The sequence below is a fragment of the Apteryx mantelli genome, chromosome 28 (assembly GCF_036417845.1).
Source record: "Apteryx mantelli isolate bAptMan1 chromosome 28, bAptMan1.hap1, whole genome shotgun sequence".
Lineage (NCBI taxonomy): Eukaryota > Metazoa > Chordata > Aves > Apterygiformes > Apterygidae > Apteryx > Apteryx mantelli.
This window is the reverse complement of record NC_090005.1, coordinates 2,988,685-3,006,671: the sequence shown is the minus strand read 5'-3', so window position 1 is coordinate 3,006,671 and position 17,987 is coordinate 2,988,685. Positions and strand designations below refer to the sequence as shown.

Below are 17,987 nucleotides of genomic sequence, written 5' to 3'. Positions count from 1 at the left end.
GACATCGAGTCCGTTAGCTTAGAGCACATCATCCAAACCTGCCCGTCTGGGCTGGTGTTCCCCGAGGGCTGGGGTGGGGAAGGCGTTAGGGGGAGACCCCCAGATTAGGGTTTTTTTGTTTGTTTGTTTGTTTTAAACAGTATTGAGGTTTGCTGCCAGCATTAAGATCGTCACTGCCCTCTCCTGGCCATGCCACTGCCCGCACGTGTCCCCCCGCCCTGCCTCGCCCAGGGCACCCCAACCTCCACCCTCTATGTAAAGCTGCCTTCGTCCCCGGAGCTGCTGGTCAAGGCGGGGTTTGGACTCTGACCCTGCGCCGCGACGTGCGGCGGGTGACGGTCATACACACGCCCTAAGTAAGAAAAAAAAGAGGGAGAACCCTAAAAAAGCCCTGAAACATGCTACAATCCAGCAGTATCCGGCAGGAACGTAACCAGGAAGGGAAAACAGTATCCATTTTCTTTTCCTGAAAAGAGCCTCAGCTTTCGGATTTCTTAGGAAACATCGATTTAAACAATGACTTTTCTGTGTCTCGCACAACGAGAGTGCAAGGGGCATCCTAGCCGAGAACCACCCCTGCCTCCAAAATGCTTCTTCCAGGCCTCGACTGAATGCCATCGGCGCAATTGCCTCTCCCTTCCTGCGATATCCACCATCGCGATACACCTGTCCCTTATTGCACGCTCGCTTCGGAGAGCATTTCGTGTGCTTTTGAGCGGCTGCTCTCCCGCCTTCCAACCCCGGTGCCTTGCCGGCCCCCAAATCCTAAACCCGCACAAAGCAACAGCTTCTCGTTAAACCCTCTTCAGGCGGTAGCGCCACGACCGCGCAGCTCCCCGCTCACCGGAGCAAAGCAGCACGGGCGGCCGAGCGGAGTCCCAGCTGCACGTGTGCAACGGGAGCGCCAGAACGGCAGGGTGGCTGGCGAGAAAGAGATTTGAGGGTGGAATAAAAGAAAGAGGAGGGTGAGAAAGAAATATGCAAATACATATAATGACTAGATTAAAGCAGTGGCAGCGGCAGGAAAACCCGAGCGCAACCAGGGCTCAGCCCCTTGAAGGTTTGCTAGCGAGGGGAAGAGACCCGATCCAAGAGGCCCCTCCTGAGGAGACCAGGCCAGAAAGTCAACAAAGACCTTCGGCTTCTGGCATGGAGCTTGCAGGAGGAGGGACAGTGGCAGAAGTGAACCGGCCATGGGATTGCAGAGAAATGCATGTGCATCCTTCATGCAAGAATCGCGCGCAAATCTACTCGCCTTGGCTAGCAATTATCTCTGGCAAGCCGGCACAACGTGATTAATCCTTTCCATCCATCATCTCAGCAACCACAATTTGATTTTGGACTCATAAATCTGTTTAATTGGTTTCTGCCCATTACCTCTCCTTCGGAACCGCTTTGCACGCAGAGAATCACGCCTAATAATTGATGAGATTTTTCCAGGAGCTGCCGAGAATGAGGAGTTGTCTGCAAATGTCCCTTTGAAAACCTCTGAGAACTCCTTTAAAAGAGCTGCTGCATCTTGGGTACAGAGGGAAGGGACAGGTTGGTGCCTAAAACCTGGGAAAAGATGCTCTGGTTCATATTCCCTCCTCTATCAGCTTGCTGTGCTGCCGTTCCACTCCTCGTTTTTTCCTTCAGTCACATACGGATGGGGAGTCGTTTGGTCCTGGCATGGAGCACATGCCACATCCACCTAGCTAAGTGATGACCTCTGAGAGCAGTCAATGCTCAAAGCTTCGAAAAATGCAAGAAATCTCAGAGACACCTCTGATAAGAACCTTTACCCTCATCTTGCCCAGAGAAGGACTCTCATCAGCTCCTAGACTTCTGCATTTGGTTCTTGCCAAAGTCAATATATCAAGTATCTGGGGACAGGACAAATTTAGCAGTAAGTAATAGAGAGGAAAGATAGATGAGTTTTATACAACATGTCCATTTTGCATTATCTTTCCATTTTAATTTGCTGGCGGGTTGCCACATATTGAAAGGCTCTTTCTGACGCTCTGAACGTGCCCCAAAGCCAAGCGATGCACGGCCAGCTAAGCTCTGCAGATGCCCACAACCAGCATCCCAACACCAAACCTCTAATGGCCCACGATGCCTCCGAGAAATGGGCAGAGGATTATGGAAATATCCTCCTAGCCTACTCCAAATGCGATGCAACTCGGTCACATTGCTACCGAGTAGCTGGCCACTGAAATGACTTGGTAGATCTTTGCCCCTTAAGAAAACCTAAAATGACAAATCTCAAACAGACCTTTACCAAACCTGGCATCAGCCAAGCACCAACAGGACTATGAACATGCCACCTAACGCAGTGGTCAGAGGCAAATTTTCTTGTCAAATGTTACATGTGGAAGGGCACAGAAGAGATGTGAAGTGAGACTTGGTCTTCACCCCATCTTTCACCCATGGATCTCAAAGCACTTCAGAGACCACAAGGAGAGCCTGACCAGGAACAGCACAACATGACAAACTCTAAGGCAGCTGGGCAAGGAAATATGCAACATCACCCACACGTGTCCAACAGGTCAAAGTGAGCACTTTCAACTCCAAACAGCTGTGAACTTCTCTCCATCCCTGGTGTTATGCAGAACACATGAATAAAAGCACATATGAGATAAAGTATATTTTGCATTTTGTTTTTTGAGACCTTTAAGGTAGTTTTATATCACATTTCAGAGCATCTCCCTTCATCCACGAGGGCTGGAAGCTACCTTAGACTAGAGAGGGTGCTAAGACCAGAATCTCACCCAGTCATGTACCTCCAGGAGCTGCAACTTCAGTTACTTGTCATGGAAGATTTGTTGGTCTACCAGATTTCCTGCCATCCTCCCTCAAATTCAACACACAAAATGAAATCTCTGAAGGCATGAAACCAACAGCACGGTTATACCGATTTCCTCCCTCCGTGACGCCCTGCACGAGAGTGCTACAACCAGGGTTGCAGCAGGCAGATGCCGCCTGCAAACCTCTCACCCACTTCTCCTTGCCACGAGAGAGCAGTTCCGCCCTCCTCCAGCCCCCGGGCTGCATTTCTAACTGGTTTCCAGTGGCCGTGGTGGTGGGAATGGGCTCAGGGCTGCCTCAAGGGGAGTTCACGCTTTGCAAAGTGGCCAAGTGAACAGGAGAGCAGCTCCCGCGCACCCTGAGAGCAACAGGACGCCCCAAGCACAGCAGAAGAGGCACCAGTTCCCACTTCAGCACATGCTCCTGGCAGGTCTTAGATCACTTTAATTACTTCATATTAAACACCTTTACTAGGGCAATAAGCAGGGTGATTGACAGCTGTCACTGAGACACATTTCATTTGGTTTTGCGAACAGAAAGTGGCAGGGGCCATCTTTTTATTCCGTGTTTCCAAATCCCCAGGATATTGGACCATTACTGGGGATCTTGCAAACACCTTGAGCTCAGAGCACCACGATAACCTGTGTAGGGAGGTTTAGTTGAGGTCGAGAGGTCCTGCAAGGATTCACATCTCTGACGCCTTCATACGTACAAGTACATGCAAGTATCAGTGAGGAAAAGGAAGAGGAAGCAAAACTGCTTGCAATTTTTGAGGGCTTTTCGGGCCGATGCCTGTGTCAGGAGGGGGATGAGGGAGGCAGGACAGGCAGGGCGGAGGCAGGCAGGCTGCAGGGTTGTTTCCGCACGCGAGGTTATGGCAAGCTGAATTGAAGTTTCCCTTCACACCATTTGCAGAAGGAGGCCTGACTCATGCCCCGCAGATGCAGGTCCCTCAGATAAAGCTAGTTCCACATCAGTATAGGACAGTCTCCACGCAGGGCTCCGGGCCAGCAGCACAGGAGCTGGTTTTAAGCCCAGTCAGGTTAAACCAGTGTGACGATTGCACACAGACAAGCCCTCGAAGATCAAAGGGAGCTCATGAAGGGAGTCTAGTGAGAATCCAGAAATTACAACACAGATTATCCTATCTCAGGAAGTTAACGCAAGGGTGGAGACCCTTTTACCAAAACCGAAGTTAAAACCCGTGGTGCCGCACTCGGACCAGCCCGTCCTCCCGCTTCGGGTGCCGATGCGCTGAGTTCTTCTGCAGACCTCCAAAGTCCGGGCCACCAGAGATGGCAGGAAAGGGCTGCGGGGCCACGGGGCGCTCGCTGGGCCGCCGGTGTCCCCCGCGCACTCCGAGCCAGGACTGCTCCAGTGAGGAGCCCCCAAACCCCGTCCCCGCTGCCCAGCAGCATCGACGGCTCTGTGTACGCGGACGCACCCAGGGACAAAACCCCGGGGCAGATTTGGCGTCACAACCGAGTCGCCAGTTTAAGCCCGAGCGATGCTAAGAGCGCTGTCTTTTTCCCGCGGAAACCTGCAAGTGAAATCAAAATGCTTCCGTCCTTCTTTCTAAGGGGATGTAAAGAAACAAACTGAGGTGAGAAAGTACAAGCAGGGCTCAGCCGGCCGCCTCAGCATCCATGCAGATGCAACCGTGCTCCCGTTTCTCGCAGTGGCTCCTCCTTGGGCAGCACTGCCCACGTGAACCAGCTGCCATGGCACTTGGGTGGCTTTGGGAAAAAAGCTAAATGATGCCATGCTTAAACCCCTGGCTGCGTCCTTCTCCCAGCAGAGCTGGACCGGCAGCAGAAGGGAGGCTGAGTTTGGGGACAGAGAAAGATGCCTTGTGTTTGCTGGGTTTGGGGTTGTTTGCTTTTATTTATTTTTGGTTTTCTGATTTTTTTGTGGTGGAGGGGACAGGGAACAAGAGGAAAAAAGACTGGATAGGGCACGGCAGGAGCTAGAAAACAACCCTTGCCCACGCAACAGCAAAGATAGGACTTGTCTCCTTCACTGCCCATGCACCGCATTACAGTGTAAAGAGCCCCTTAAAGCCCTCCGCTACCTTGGTACAGGCAATATTAGAAGCCAAACTGACAAACAAACACCAAATAAATTCAATGCACAGCTAGGGAAATCCAGCACAAAACCTCCCGAGTATCTGATCTGGATTTTTTCCTAAGTGAATTCCCTTCCGACATGTTCATGCCTTCTCTCCCGTCTGCCTTCCATAAACATCTACACGGCCAAGTTTTCTTTACTGGCACAAACAGCGGCAGAAAGTAGCTTTCAAAGTTGCATGGACAAGTATTTGGGGAAACCAAATATAAAATTTGCACTGCGCAAATATTCGTGCCAGGCACGTGCAGCCGGGGAAGCGCAGAAACTTTATCACATGGCAGGTAAAGGCTCACCGGCAAAAGCTCTTCCATCAACCCGCAGCATTAAAAAAGTTACAGCAATTCACTCCCCTCAAGTACATATCGAATATAAAAGTCACAGCCTCTTTGCATTTTGTCCATAAGCAAGAAGAGGCTACAGATGTCAGAGAAATTTGTTGCGTTATTAGTTCAGCTGTAACTGCATGCTAAACAATGACTATATAAAGTTCATATAAAGTTGTATATTTAGGCTCAAATTCAGCACATGCCTCATTTTAACGTCGAGGCAGTCCCATTAACTTCAAAAGGATGACTTCCCTGTTTAAAAACATGTCCTTAGGAACCTTGTGAATCCGAGCCTAAAAGCACAAATTTAGGCAAGGTTCATGGTTTCTCATGAAATCGCACACAAACAAACAGCTCCCTAAAAGAGCAGAGCAGCCACAAGCTCCTTTTCCTGATCGAGCAGGTCACAATTTTCTTCTAGTCTTTGCTCATTTGATCAATTTGTTTGTAAATACTCTTGTGCCAGAGAGAGATCACAAAACACAAGTTATTGCCTTCAAAGTGCAGCTGACTTCAAGAAAACATGTATACACACACACACATATACGTGTGGGTGTGTATTTTATATATATATATATATATATACACACACACACACACGACTACCCGCTCTGGTGACTGATTCTGCTTGGACAAGACCAGCATTAAACAAGGAATAATTCAGATAAAAGGGACATTATAAGGCATACCAGCAGAACTGATGCTCCTCGACCTGCTTTGCCAGCGAGGATAGCATGCTTCCCGACACCTCCGAGATACACGCTGGCTGTTGGCTGCAATATCCTAATAAAGACATCATTTCTTTGCAGGTAGCTCTCTGCCCAACTCCTTGTTCTGCATCCAGAGCCACAGTTCCCAATCTTTTCCATGTGCAGAGCCCTAAACTTTTCCTTAAGGAAGCACGAAGTTCGATGCCCCCAGAAAAGGTTTCTCCGTGCCCATTCGAGCTGGTGGATCCAAATGCCACAAGACAAGAAGGAACCGTGACAGTCACATTTCTCAAGAGTGCTCAGCACATCAGGCGCTAATCACTTCTGAAAATGCAGCTTTTATTCAGATGCTCAAATGCAAGTTGGAAAATCTGGCTCCAATTGTGGGTGAAAATTTGGCCCTGAGCACCCTCTTTTCCCCCCCCCTGGATCTAGATCACAATTCTCCCATGTGTTTGAGGCTCTGGCAATGGAGGCAGTTCCCATAGGATCTCTGCTTTTGTAAAAGGAAACGGCAGCGGGACCTTCAGCAGCATCAAAACTTTCTCCGTTTTGTGCAAATCAATTTTGCTGCAATCTCGAGTGCTGTTTACACTGCACGATACCCACGGCCGGCGCGGGATTTGCATCTTGCTGCGCGCTCCGTGGAGCCCTGCCAGCTCCGAGCCGTTCCTGGTGCTCAGCTTTGCCGCTGCTTTTATTGTATTTGCGCTGCCTTCGCAGCGCTTTAAACTCAACCAGGCAGATTACTCCTAAAAACAAAGCACAGACCCAGTTCTGCCTGGCATACACGTGGGTTATGTTTTATCCCCTTAAACTGGTTTTCTCCATCCGGACCAGACAATTACAGTAGCCAGAAAAGTGTGAAATTTCAGCTCTGACCATGTCAGGGCTCCCAAGTGTCAGTTACAATAAAATAAATGACCCATTTCCTGCAGGATCGCGAACGCTCCTCCGAGACAGACAGACACAGAGATTCTTGTTTATTTTCCCGTTTTCTGGAGAGCGGCTTGGGCTGCCCTGCTCTCATGCACTGGAGGTCGGCTCAGCCCGAGGATGCTCTCACACCTCTGCTGCTACCCGCGCTCCTCTCGCAACACCCTCCTGGACTGCAAAAGCAAGGAGAAAGAGCAAGTTGCTCTGCTCCCACCCCAGTTATGGATTTTGCCTGATTTTGTCCCCTCTCCGACACCAGCCACACTGATTTATCCAGCACAAGGCTCTACATGAGAATCTCCTTGAAGTGTCCTCCACCATTGGGATTTTATTACAAGTCCCGCTGGGGAAGCACCTGTGCGGAGGGCTGCAAAGGACGCCGGAGCAGGGAGGAAGAGCCGGAGGTGGAGAGAGGTGCTTCCCACCACGTGCAAGTCACCCGAGCACCCCAAAGCCTCCAGCTCAGAAGCAGCAGCCGCACTTTGGAGCCCGAGCGCTGCCAAGCCACAGCTGCGGGAATCAGCTCCGGGCATGGGAGCCAGCGTCGCGGAAAGCCAACACACTTAAAACTGCCAAGATCTCTCATGCATCTGCAAGAGGGGGCTACGGCCAGGGGACGCAGATTGAGCAGGAATTGGTTTCTGCTATCCTTCAATAAGTTGCTATTCAATCAGAATAAGAAAACTCATACTGGCTTTAAGAAAATCAGCTTAAAATAACATCTTGCATTAACTTTCCAACAGAGAGAAATGCTTGTTGCACCGGGACACTATCACACAGCATAAAACCAACAGCCGGTTTGGTTCGAGACATTTTAAATAGCACCACAGCCCTTCCCCTCTACACGCGCACCGAGTTTTCAAGGGCCAGGCAGGCAGAACGGCTCCGGGTTCCCCACAAAGGCACAACGATGGTGATGGGAATGGAGAGGTGTGCACAAGATTTTCCAGAATTGAAGAAAACAAGCCGACACGCCTGCTGCTGCTCCCACTTCCCAGCTAGCCAGGAAAAGCCAGCAACCTTCGGTGGCACCCCAAAAAGGGATTTCCTAGCTAAACTCACGAAAGGCTTTGCACATTTGCCGGTAACAACAAGACAACAGGGAACAGAGGCAGTGTAAAACAAAGCACAAGTTTCTGGACTGGAGAGAAACCGTCGTGGGTCAGGGCACCTGGTTTCAAACGGGAAAACGTTCAGAGAAGCTTTCCCGGTGAGCGGACTACGCCGTAACGTAGCGGAGGCAGGACGCTGCATTAGGCTGGCCCCATCTCTGAGCCCCTTTTCGCCTATGCATCCACTGGTTTTTTTAAATTGCATAAACTTTGCTGGGCGAGTGCATTTTTCAAACCCCCCAGCTGACCCTCCCTGGGCATTTGCAGGCTCCAAATGGGGCAGAATAAGTATTTAAAGGCACACAGAGACTCGGACCCACCAGTTAACGATGATGTGCAGACCTACACACTTCTATTTCTGCCTTTTCTTTCCCCTTTATCCCTTGTTTTAGCCTTGTCTGCTTGGTGGCCAGGAACCCCTTCGCACCCAGTGGCAGAAAGGGGCAGTGGGCCATGTGGATTAACGCTTTCCAGGCGCGGGGCATTTAGGAGTACGCACCTTAGGCTGAGCTTTTAAATGCCTCCCATTACGCTGAGAATCAGAGCTCATGCTTAAAACTTTTGAAAAGCTTCTCTCTCTCATTGAAACAAAAAAAGTCCAGAAAAACGACATCTCCCTGACTTATCTGGAAGGCTTTTTCCTCCAAAGCCATTTGCAAGCCCCAGGTTTAGCCCTTGCTGTCAGCCTTTCCCCACTCATCCGTGCCTGCCGCGGCACCTCGGGGAGATGCCGGATGGGTCTCCCTGCGCGCGCGAAACTGGGGCCGAAAGTGGGCGGTCGGGGTTGGTGACCCGGCCACAAAAAAGGGGGAAAGGGGCCGGGAGCCTCTCGCCTCCTCCTGGAGCAGCAAAGCCCTGGGCTAACCTCGGTCGCGCCGAGCAGCCTCTCGCGCTTCCTGAACTCTCCCAGACCCTACCGGCAACTCTGGAAAACATTAACATTGCCGGGGTTGGGGCAGGGGGAGGGGGAAGCGGTGGGCAGAAGTCTTCCACATTTCTAAATTCTGAAAAGGTCTCGATTTTCAAAGCGAGTACTTTAACCCCACTTCCCTTATCCGTATCGCTGGTGTTTGTTTGCTCGTTTCTTAACCTAAAAGGCAAAGACAGAAAGAAATTAAAGCGGAGAAGTGCCCTGAGCCCTGGCAATGGCCGGGGCTGTTCTCCAGAGAGGCAAATCTCTTCTGTCCTTCTCAATAAAAAAATTGCCAAACTCTTGGCAAAGGGCATCCACAGAGGAGCCCATCTTCCGCTGGGGCAAAACCGGAGGCTACGGAGTTTGCGCTTCAATCGCGACTTCTCTACCTGCGTGCTGGTTATGGCTGCTGCCTGGAAGGAAGCAAAGCAAGGAGTTCCTTCGCCAGTCACCGCAAGGCGCAGCCTGCAAAGTCCAGTCTTTCTCCCAGGTTTATTAAAATTGGCCACTATCTCAGTTTTGAACCTAGCTGATGAAATTCACTCCAGCGGAAGATGAAAAATGACAAATTATTCCTAGTTTTTTCCCCGGCAGGAAAGGCTCAAACCGTATTAATTTGTAAATTACTCCGGTTCTCAGAGGTGTAAAATAAGCATTAAAACGCTGCCTTTTAGCTAAGAGCTGGACACTCATGAAATAAATCCAAAAAGAAGTCTTAAGATTCTTTTTGATAACAAAAAAAAAAGTAAGACAATAACAAACGAAATCATATTAAACTCAAAACTCTCAGAAAGTAGCATTCATCCTGTTTACAACAGTGTTTGAAGATTGAAACATAAGAATGTTGCTAATTTATAACTGATACTGTAACTTCTAAAACAGACCTGTTCTAGGGGAAGTGAATGCTCTTAAGAATGGCTTAAAAACACTTTGTTTCAGCATTTGAGACAGTATCTTTATTTTAAACAAAAAGGAACTACTGCATTTTTCTAGGTTCAGTTTCCACAGAATCCACAGAATTCTAGGTAGGAAGGCATATTTTCAAGTTAATACTTCAGAACAAAGAATTTACACTAGCTGTTATCAAAAGTTTTTAAATATTTCGTTATGAATAATTAATTCCATGATTATGCACACACAAAAGAGTGCTTCTACAGTGTGCAAATGCATTAATTTGAAACAAAGCCTGAAAAAATAAAATGGCAATTCAAGATTTATCCACCCAATTCTCTATATGCTACACTAAATCTTCTTGTAATTAATAACATATAGTAATTCCCACTCCTGCTTGGGAGTTCACTGACTCTTTAAACACACGTGTTGTTTATGAATTGCCTCTACTTAAAAATGCCCTGCACAAATCCTTTTAGTTTTAAGTATATTGGCTGTTATCTGCCAAACTCACTATTTCCCCCCAATTACTTGGTTTCATTCTCTCTGGTCGACTCACTTCCACATTCCTCATATTTGGAATGTCTGCCTGATGGATTCACTTTTTTTCCCCCCTTCACCCCTCCTCCTTTATTCATTCATTCATTCTTTTTAATGCTATCTGCTTAGGGCTTTTCAGTTGCACAGAGACCTACCCCTCCTCAAAACCAGTTCTTAATCTTGAGGAGGAGAAGTTGAACTTATTTTTTAAAGCATCTTTTCTTCTTTAACCCTCTGAATAATAAAGCATGTAATACTTTTCAGGTTTGAAAATATGTATATACATTCTTAGGTTTCCCCAAGTTTTTTTTCCCATCAGCAAAGTTGCAGAAAAAATAACTTCAAAACAGCAATGAGATACTTCAAACAAAAAAAAAAAAAATCCAAACAAACTTTAAAACTGAGGGGGTTTCTGAAGGATTCACTGCAAAGAATGAAGTGACATTATTTACCAGCAGTGCCTTTTCTTTACAGTCAAATATATCTAAAGCATTTCTTTAAAATGGTTCCCTATAATCATTAACATAATTTGCAGCTTTAAGTGTTATTTGAAGAATCCCTGAGATTAAACAACTCTAAATCAGTTTACCATGCTTGTGCATTTTGGTGCAGCAACTACACACCAAGTGTTCTCTCTAATGCAATGCTAACACATTCTCTATTTTTTAATTCATTTCTATGATGGGATCAGGAACAAGCGAGATTTTAAAGAAGGAAATGCACCAACATGCAAAATTGATTTACAACAAGTAATTTTGTTATATATGTTCATTTTCAAAAAACATCCACACCAGTTTTACTGAGCATTATCATCTGTAGTTTCAAACGGAAGAAACACAACCATAAAGCCAAATTTTTATTTTACAAATTATCTGGAAAGCACGCAAATGGACACGACCTGTTTTCCACATTTTTACGCTACCAAAAAAAAAAAATCCATATCAGGTTGGGGGGAGGCGTTTGTTTCAGATCACACCAAAAACCATCTGATTTGGCCCTCACTACTCTTAATTAACCATTTCCTGTTCTGTGCATCTTTAAACTGGAAAATCCAGTCTTAAAGACAAGCAGAAAGAAAAAAAAAAAGGCGACTTAGACACAGAGGCAGTCCCATCCTCTCCTTCTTTATCCAAAAAGGAGGGGCGGAGGGGAGAGAAAAGTAAAATACGGCGTCTCGGCCCAGAACGCCTGCTTTGCGCTAACAACCTGCAAAGTCCCCCAGCGCTGCAAAAGTCCCCTTTGCCCACCCAGAAACCCCAACTGGCCTCCCAAAAGCGAGGCCAAGGCACGGCAGCAGCGCGCCCAGCCGAGCAGCAGCCCGGCCCACGGCTCGGCGAGTCATTTTGAGAGAAGCCCACGAAGAAAGTCGCCAGCAAAAATGGCTCCTGTAGCTTTAAAGGCAGCGGATGGGGGCTCCGAGGCTAAATTTAAAAAAACACCCCGCAGCCCGGGATTTAGCAGCTCGACCCAATTAATCTCGTTTCTGCCGGTTCTCGTTGAAAATGGGCTAGCTGGCCTTTAGCTTTGGTTCCACCTATGGTAAAGTTTCGGCAACAGGGTGGGCGAGTGGCTTTTTCTTGTTGTTTTTTTCGAGGGGTTCGGGGGCAAATCGCAGACTGCCAAGAAATATTTACGTTTCAATGTAATTTCCTAATAACAGGCAGGGAGGAAAGTCAGGGCAGGGGAAAGAGAAGTAGGAAACACGGTGAAATCGCCTCTCTTCGGCACAGGCTATCAATTATGGAGCCGGGCTATTGGGGGGAGGGGGCTTTTCCGGCCTTCCTCCCCCTGGCTCCGCTCCATAGCCGCCTTCCCAACACCCCCGCTCTACTCACTGGTGTTTCGGTCACCGTGAGCCATTGGGCACCGTAACCGAGCGATATCAATCAGCCCCGTGCCGGACGGGTCCAAAACCTCGCGTGAGGCAAATTAGGGGATGGATTCAGGGCTTCGAGATAAACGGGCCGCGGAGCCGGAGGCCGAGGCATTTTCAACCCCCCTCCGAAATGCCCCGCCGGCTCCGAGAGGGTTTGGGGCAAAGTTTTAAAGGCCAAGGCCTGGCAACAGGCCCAGCCCGCGCCAGGAAAATGGACTCTCCACGATCCCGCCAGGGGGATTGTGATCGACCGGAGGGAAGCTGCAAAGAGTTGCGGGAGAAGGAGTTTGCTTCGCCTCCTCCCCGCTGCCGCCACCGAGGGAACCGCCTCGTCACGTGGAGCCCGTGGGTCCCGGCCCGCGCGATCCAACGTGGACCGTTTGGCTCCGGGACCCTCTCGCCCGCTCCCTGGCGGAGCCAGTTCGGTTGGGGGGGGTCCCCCACCCCCTCCCCTCAAGATAAAATGATTAAAAAAGAGGGACAAATTATTTCTCTTTTTCAGGGTTCCTGCCCCAAACGGCAGCCACCCCCCCCACCACACAACAAAGGGCCAAGAGCGCGGCGAGGCCGGAGCCGGGCAAGACCGGAGTGGGCACGGCCGGCAGCCCAGGCCCAGCCGGGCACGCGAGCCAGGGCGCCGGCACCAGAGCCAGCGCGCAGCCCGGAGCTGCCTGCGCCCGCGCCCCCCGCCTCGCCCAGCCCCACCAGCAATTTGCCCCCCTCCTTTTTTTTTTTTTTTTATATATATATTTTTAAATAGCCCAGCAGAAAACAAAAGGCAGCCGCTTCCTGGCCAAGGAGCGGGGCAAGCCGGGGAAACACTCCCGGCAGCACAAGTTTGAAAACGCAAACCCCAAAGCGCCTCGGCCATGCATCACCTTGGGCGAGCGGCGGGGTCATTGTTTCGCTGGCGTTTAAACTTGCTTTCGGAGTTAACTTGGCTTTTTTTTTTCCTTCCCCCTCTCTCTCTTTTTTCAAATGAAAAGGAAGGAAATTAAACATTGATCCTCCAAACTGACTCCCACCTCGCTGAGGATGGATCGGGAGCCAAGTCGCCAACATATCTCATTTCACATGCACATATTTGGGGATAATTTTTTGTCTCCTTTATCTTACAGCCTTTTTTCTCCCTCCTCCCCCTTCCCAGCAGAAAAGAAAAAAAAAAGCACAAAAGAAAATAAAATGCTGTATTACCTTTGCTTTTTAGGTACTGAATGTTCAATCTCTAGCTGCTTTCCATGAAGCTCCACTTTCCCTAAAAACAAAATGTGTCTGTTTTTTACAATCTGGGTGGAGTGGTCAAAAAAAAAAAAAAAAAAGCCCTGGATAACATTCTATCACGTGAAACCGTTCATTTTAATTCAAATTACGGTGAACTGCACACAAATACATTTGCCGATTCCTTCACAAGTGCATTTTATTCAATATAAGACTGGCTTCAAATGGGAAGCGGTGGGAGGGAGTGGTGAGTTAGCTGTCTGGACAATGTTCCTTAGGAATATTTAATTCCTTAGTTCATACTGCTCGGCTCGGCTTTTAGCAAAAGAAAAGGAGGAATAATGTTTGGAGACAGAATTCTCTGCCTTTTTTTAATGCCTCGTGTTTAATTCCCGCGGAACTCCTTCGGATAGATTTTTTTTTTTCCTTCCCCCCATTAAAAGGCTCAAAATTGTTAACTCCATGGCAGAAATGGATTTCTCTTTGAAAAATGGGGTGGTTGCTTTGCAGCTGGTTTATTTGGGGCGGGGGGGTGGGAGAGGGGATTGGAGATGGGAAGAGCTTGGCGGGAGAGGTGGGCGGGGGGAGAAAGAGGGGGGGAAAAAAAAAAACGAAAATTTAAAAAACGAGCTGCTTCCCGGGGAGCTTTTTCTCTCGCTGCGAGCAGCATGGCGACCTTCGCGCTACTCCGCGCATCACATGCCCCAGGAAAGCCAGTTTCAAATCAAAATGGCCAAAGTCCCAGCCCACCGCCCGCGCCGCCGCCGGGACCCCCGGGCCGAGCCCCGGCGGGGCGGGCGCCGCGGGACCGCGCTGCCGCCGCCGCGCCCGCCCCGGGGGCGCCCACGGGGGCCGGGGGGGGGGGGGGCGGCGGGGAGGGAGCGGCTCCCGCCTCGCCCTCCCCTTCCCCTCGCTGCTGTTCGGCGGAGGATTGAGGGGGGGGGTCGCCCCCACCCCGCCCCGCGGGGCCCCTCGCTGCTGCAAGCGCCGTCGGGGAGCGGGGGGCCAAGGGGCGGCAGGATGCGGCCCGGGCCGGGGCTTAGCCCGCGCCCCCGGGGAAGGGGGAAGGGGAGAAGCCGGGGCGGGGGGGGGGGGGGGGCGCTTACCCGAAAAAGTTTCGATGGCTTTCATGGCCCACTGCTCGTCGGGGCAGTCCACAAAGGCATAGCCGGATTTCACCAGGAACTGCCCGCTGAAGGAGATCTTGTGCTCGTTGAAGACTTTCTCCAAGTCGGCGGGGGTGACGCTCTCGTTGAGGTTCCCGATGTAGAGCTTGTTCATGGTGGCGGCGGCGGGGGGCGGCGGGCCGCGGGCTGGGGGGCGGCGGGGCTCGCAGCGCGCCTCCCGGGGGGGCTCCACCGTGCGCCCGCGCCGTCGGGCTCCGGCCGCGCACTGCCACCCCTCAGCGGGGCGGGGGGCTTTTTTGCTTTTTCTTTTTTTTTTCCTCTCCTCCTTTTTTTTTTTTTTTTTCCTTCTTTTTTTTTTTTATATTCCGGGGTGGGATTTTCTCCCGGGGAGGGGGTGGGGGGAAGCAGGCGGCTGCGGAGGGGGCCCGAGGGGAGGGGGCGGCGGCGGGGCGCGCTGCTCCGACGGGCGGCGGCGGCGCCGGCTGCGGGGGCCCCCAAGTCGGCCGAGTGGCACTCGAGTGTCACCGGACGCCTCTCGGCAGCCGGGCACCGCCTCTAAATAAAACCGACCTGGAAAATGAGTGAAAATGTTTGCTGGAGGAAGCCACGTGGTGATGCGGGAGGGCCCGGCCCCCGGGGGGAGGGGCCGGGGGGGAGGGGGCCCAGCCGCCGCCACTTATTTATTTATTTTAATTTAAATACTACGGTATTTACCTCCATCCCGCACACACACACACACCCCCGCTCCGGTGCGATGGGGTGAGGGGGGGGGGAACACCCCCACCCGCCCCACCCCCCAAGCCCCGTCCCGTCGGAGGCACTTTCCCATCTGCTGCAGCCCCCCGCCCCCACCGCGCCCCTCCCCCACCGCGCCCCTCCCCCCACGCCGGCCCCGGTGCCTCAATGGGATTTTTCTGGGTGTAAAAAACTTCGGCATCAAAGGGGCCGGGAGGTCCCCTGGCGCCAGGGCCGAGGGGCTGGGGGGGGGGCCCGCCCGCCCCCCCGGGGCTGCGCGCCCGCGGCGGGAGGATGGGCCCCGGCATTGTTTTAAGCGCTTGGTGCGCGGCCCCGCGGAAGCCCCCGGGCGGGGAGGGGGGGGGGGGCTCCACCCGGCACAAAAGGGCCCCGCGCTGGGGCAGGCCCTTTCCCCGACGGCAAGGCGGCGTGTGCGGGGCGGCCCCCCCCCCGCGGCGGGCAGCGCCGAGCCCCTCCCTGCCCCCTTCCCTCCCCTCCTGCCTTTTCTGGAGACTTTTATTTTTAGGCTCGAGATGGGTTGAAAATAGCAGCGAGCCCCCCCCCCCCTCCCGCCCCCTCCCGCCCCCAGCCTCCTTCCTGCTTCCCCCGACGGGGCGGGCGGCCCGGGAGCGGCGGCGGGAGCCCGGCCCCGGGGTGCTGCCGGCGGGCAGGGGCGGCCCCGGCTCCCCCCCCGCCGCCGCCGCCGCCGCGGAGGCACCGTCCGGCCCTTCCGCGCCTTGAATGAAAACGCGCAAAAGGGAGCTCGCTCCCACGTGCTCGCCTCCCCCGACGGGGCACAGACCGCGGGGGGGGGGGGGGGCACCACCCTCCCCCTCCCCCAAAAATACACATATAAAATCCCGCAGGGCGTGCGCGCTGTTTCAGCGCTTTCCGCCCGTCGAGGGAGAGCCCCGCGGAGGGCGCGCACGCAGCTCGCGCCGCGCCGGCGTTTCCGCGGCCCCGCGCCGCGCTGCGCTGCGCTGCACTGCGCGCCCGGGGGAGGGTCCCCGCGGGCCGGCGCAGAGGGGCCGGAGGAGCGGCCGGGCAGCGCTCGCTTCGTCCCTCCGTGTGGCATCAACGTGACGTGAAACGTTACATTTCCGATTTTTTTTCCCCCTATTATTTTATTTTTATATATATATATTTTTTGCTCAGCTTCGAGGAAGAGCTGCACAGAGAATCTGTTAGTAAATAAATCTGATGCTACTCAGAAATCAGAAGTTGTGCAAGTTTTAAACAGATGCACACACCCAAAGACATCCGCGTGTGGGTGCTGCAGCTACCCAGGCGTCTCATTCAGAGGAGCGATAAAAATTCTGCAAAATGGTAATTGAAAGCAAAGGGTATTTAGCTTTCCCTCCTAGATCTGATCTAGTCTCTGTTGTCCCGGGATCTTTGCTTTTAAAACCTGTAGATGCTGCTCACCAGGGAAAGTTTGGTTTCCATCCTTCCAGCTGCATTATTTGGCTCTCCTAAAAGTACCAAACTAAATTAGCCAGAGGAGGTTTTGCAGGAGAGCTGCTGTGCCCCTGCGCAGGTTTCTAAGGCTTTCAGTGTGTGATCCACACTCAAAACTCACAGGTGAAAAGAAGAGGGCAAGGAAATTTGGAAATGAATTTGCTGCAGCTCAGAAAGTGCACTTCGAGTCCTCCCTGCCTGAAAACTGGAACATCCACCTACTTCCACTGCTCCATGTGTCACAGGCAAACAAGTTAAAATAAATGATCCCCACTCTGCCTCAGCTCTATTTCTAATCTTGACCATAATGCTTTTGTTGTTGCTATTTATTGGTTTACCGAGCACCTTCCCCATGTAACCTAATCCTTTGCAATAATGAAATCAAGGAAACCAACCTTTAAAAAAAAAAAAAAAAAAAAGCACCAAACAAAGAGGGAAGTCTTCAATTTAGATGTGAAACAAGAAGGACTATCAGTCAAGCTCCTGCCCCTCGGTGGAGCATTCCAGATGCAAGGTATTTAGAGAATGCAAACAGCAGAGGCTCAATCATTGATCTGCTGGGGGGGGGGGGGGGGGAGCTGCCCTCCTCGGCTGCTGGGGCGGGGTGGGAGGGGGCTGCCCGCCCGCCCGCCCAGCGCCCTCTCCCCTCGCCCGCCTGGGGCAGAGGCCAGCGAGCCCTGCCGAGCCCCCTGCAAGGGGAAACCTTTCTCCTCCTGCAAACGTAAGGGCTTTGCAAAGCCAAAATGCACCGGGAGGGTTGCAGCGAGGGCACTGCTAAGCAACAGTTTGCACCGAGATGCTGTCAGTTTGGAAAGCATGTGTGGCCTCTTTCCTCCCCCAGGACTTTCTTAAACAGGGCTGCGCTTTTAGAAATTGCTCTGAGCGGTTGATTTGTTTGTCTGGGCTTACAAACATTTTCAAATTTGGTAGTATCCCACTCTTGCATCAACATCAATTTGTTTATGATTTTATACAAAAAAATCTGATTTTGGCAAAAGTTTGTTTTTTTCCCTTAGATATAAATCCTTGAAGCAGGCAGAAATGTTCTGATTGAGCTCTGACAATTTATCTACAAATCCAAAAAACAGTTGTTGCCACTTAGGTGCTTAGGAAAATTTGTTAAGGTACAAGGCTGAAAGGGAGTGGCAAATAATGCATTTGAGATTTCAGAGAACTGTGGGTTCCATACAAAAGGGCGTAATTCCTGCAGTCTGTTGAAGTATTGTTG

The 17,987-nt window shown here is 51.5% G+C and overlaps 1 protein-coding gene across 1 annotated transcript in view; it reads right to left on the bottom strand.

Moving 5' to 3' along the window:
• The window catches only part of IGF2BP1 (insulin like growth factor 2 mRNA binding protein 1), a 30,675-nt gene extending 15,566 nt beyond the window's left edge, over nucleotides 1–15,109 (bottom strand). The window contains exons 1-2 of the mRNA XM_067312098.1: nucleotides 14,546–15,109; nucleotides 13,416–13,476 (exon numbers count right to left, since the gene is read on the bottom strand). Of these exons, the coding sequence (XP_067168199.1) occupies nucleotides 13,416–13,476; nucleotides 14,546–14,720 (236 nt within the window). The 5' untranslated portion in view covers nucleotides 14,721–15,109. The remainder of the gene's footprint in view (nucleotides 1–13,415; nucleotides 13,477–14,545) is intronic.
• Between the last annotated feature and the right edge of the window lie 2,878 nt (nucleotides 15,110–17,987).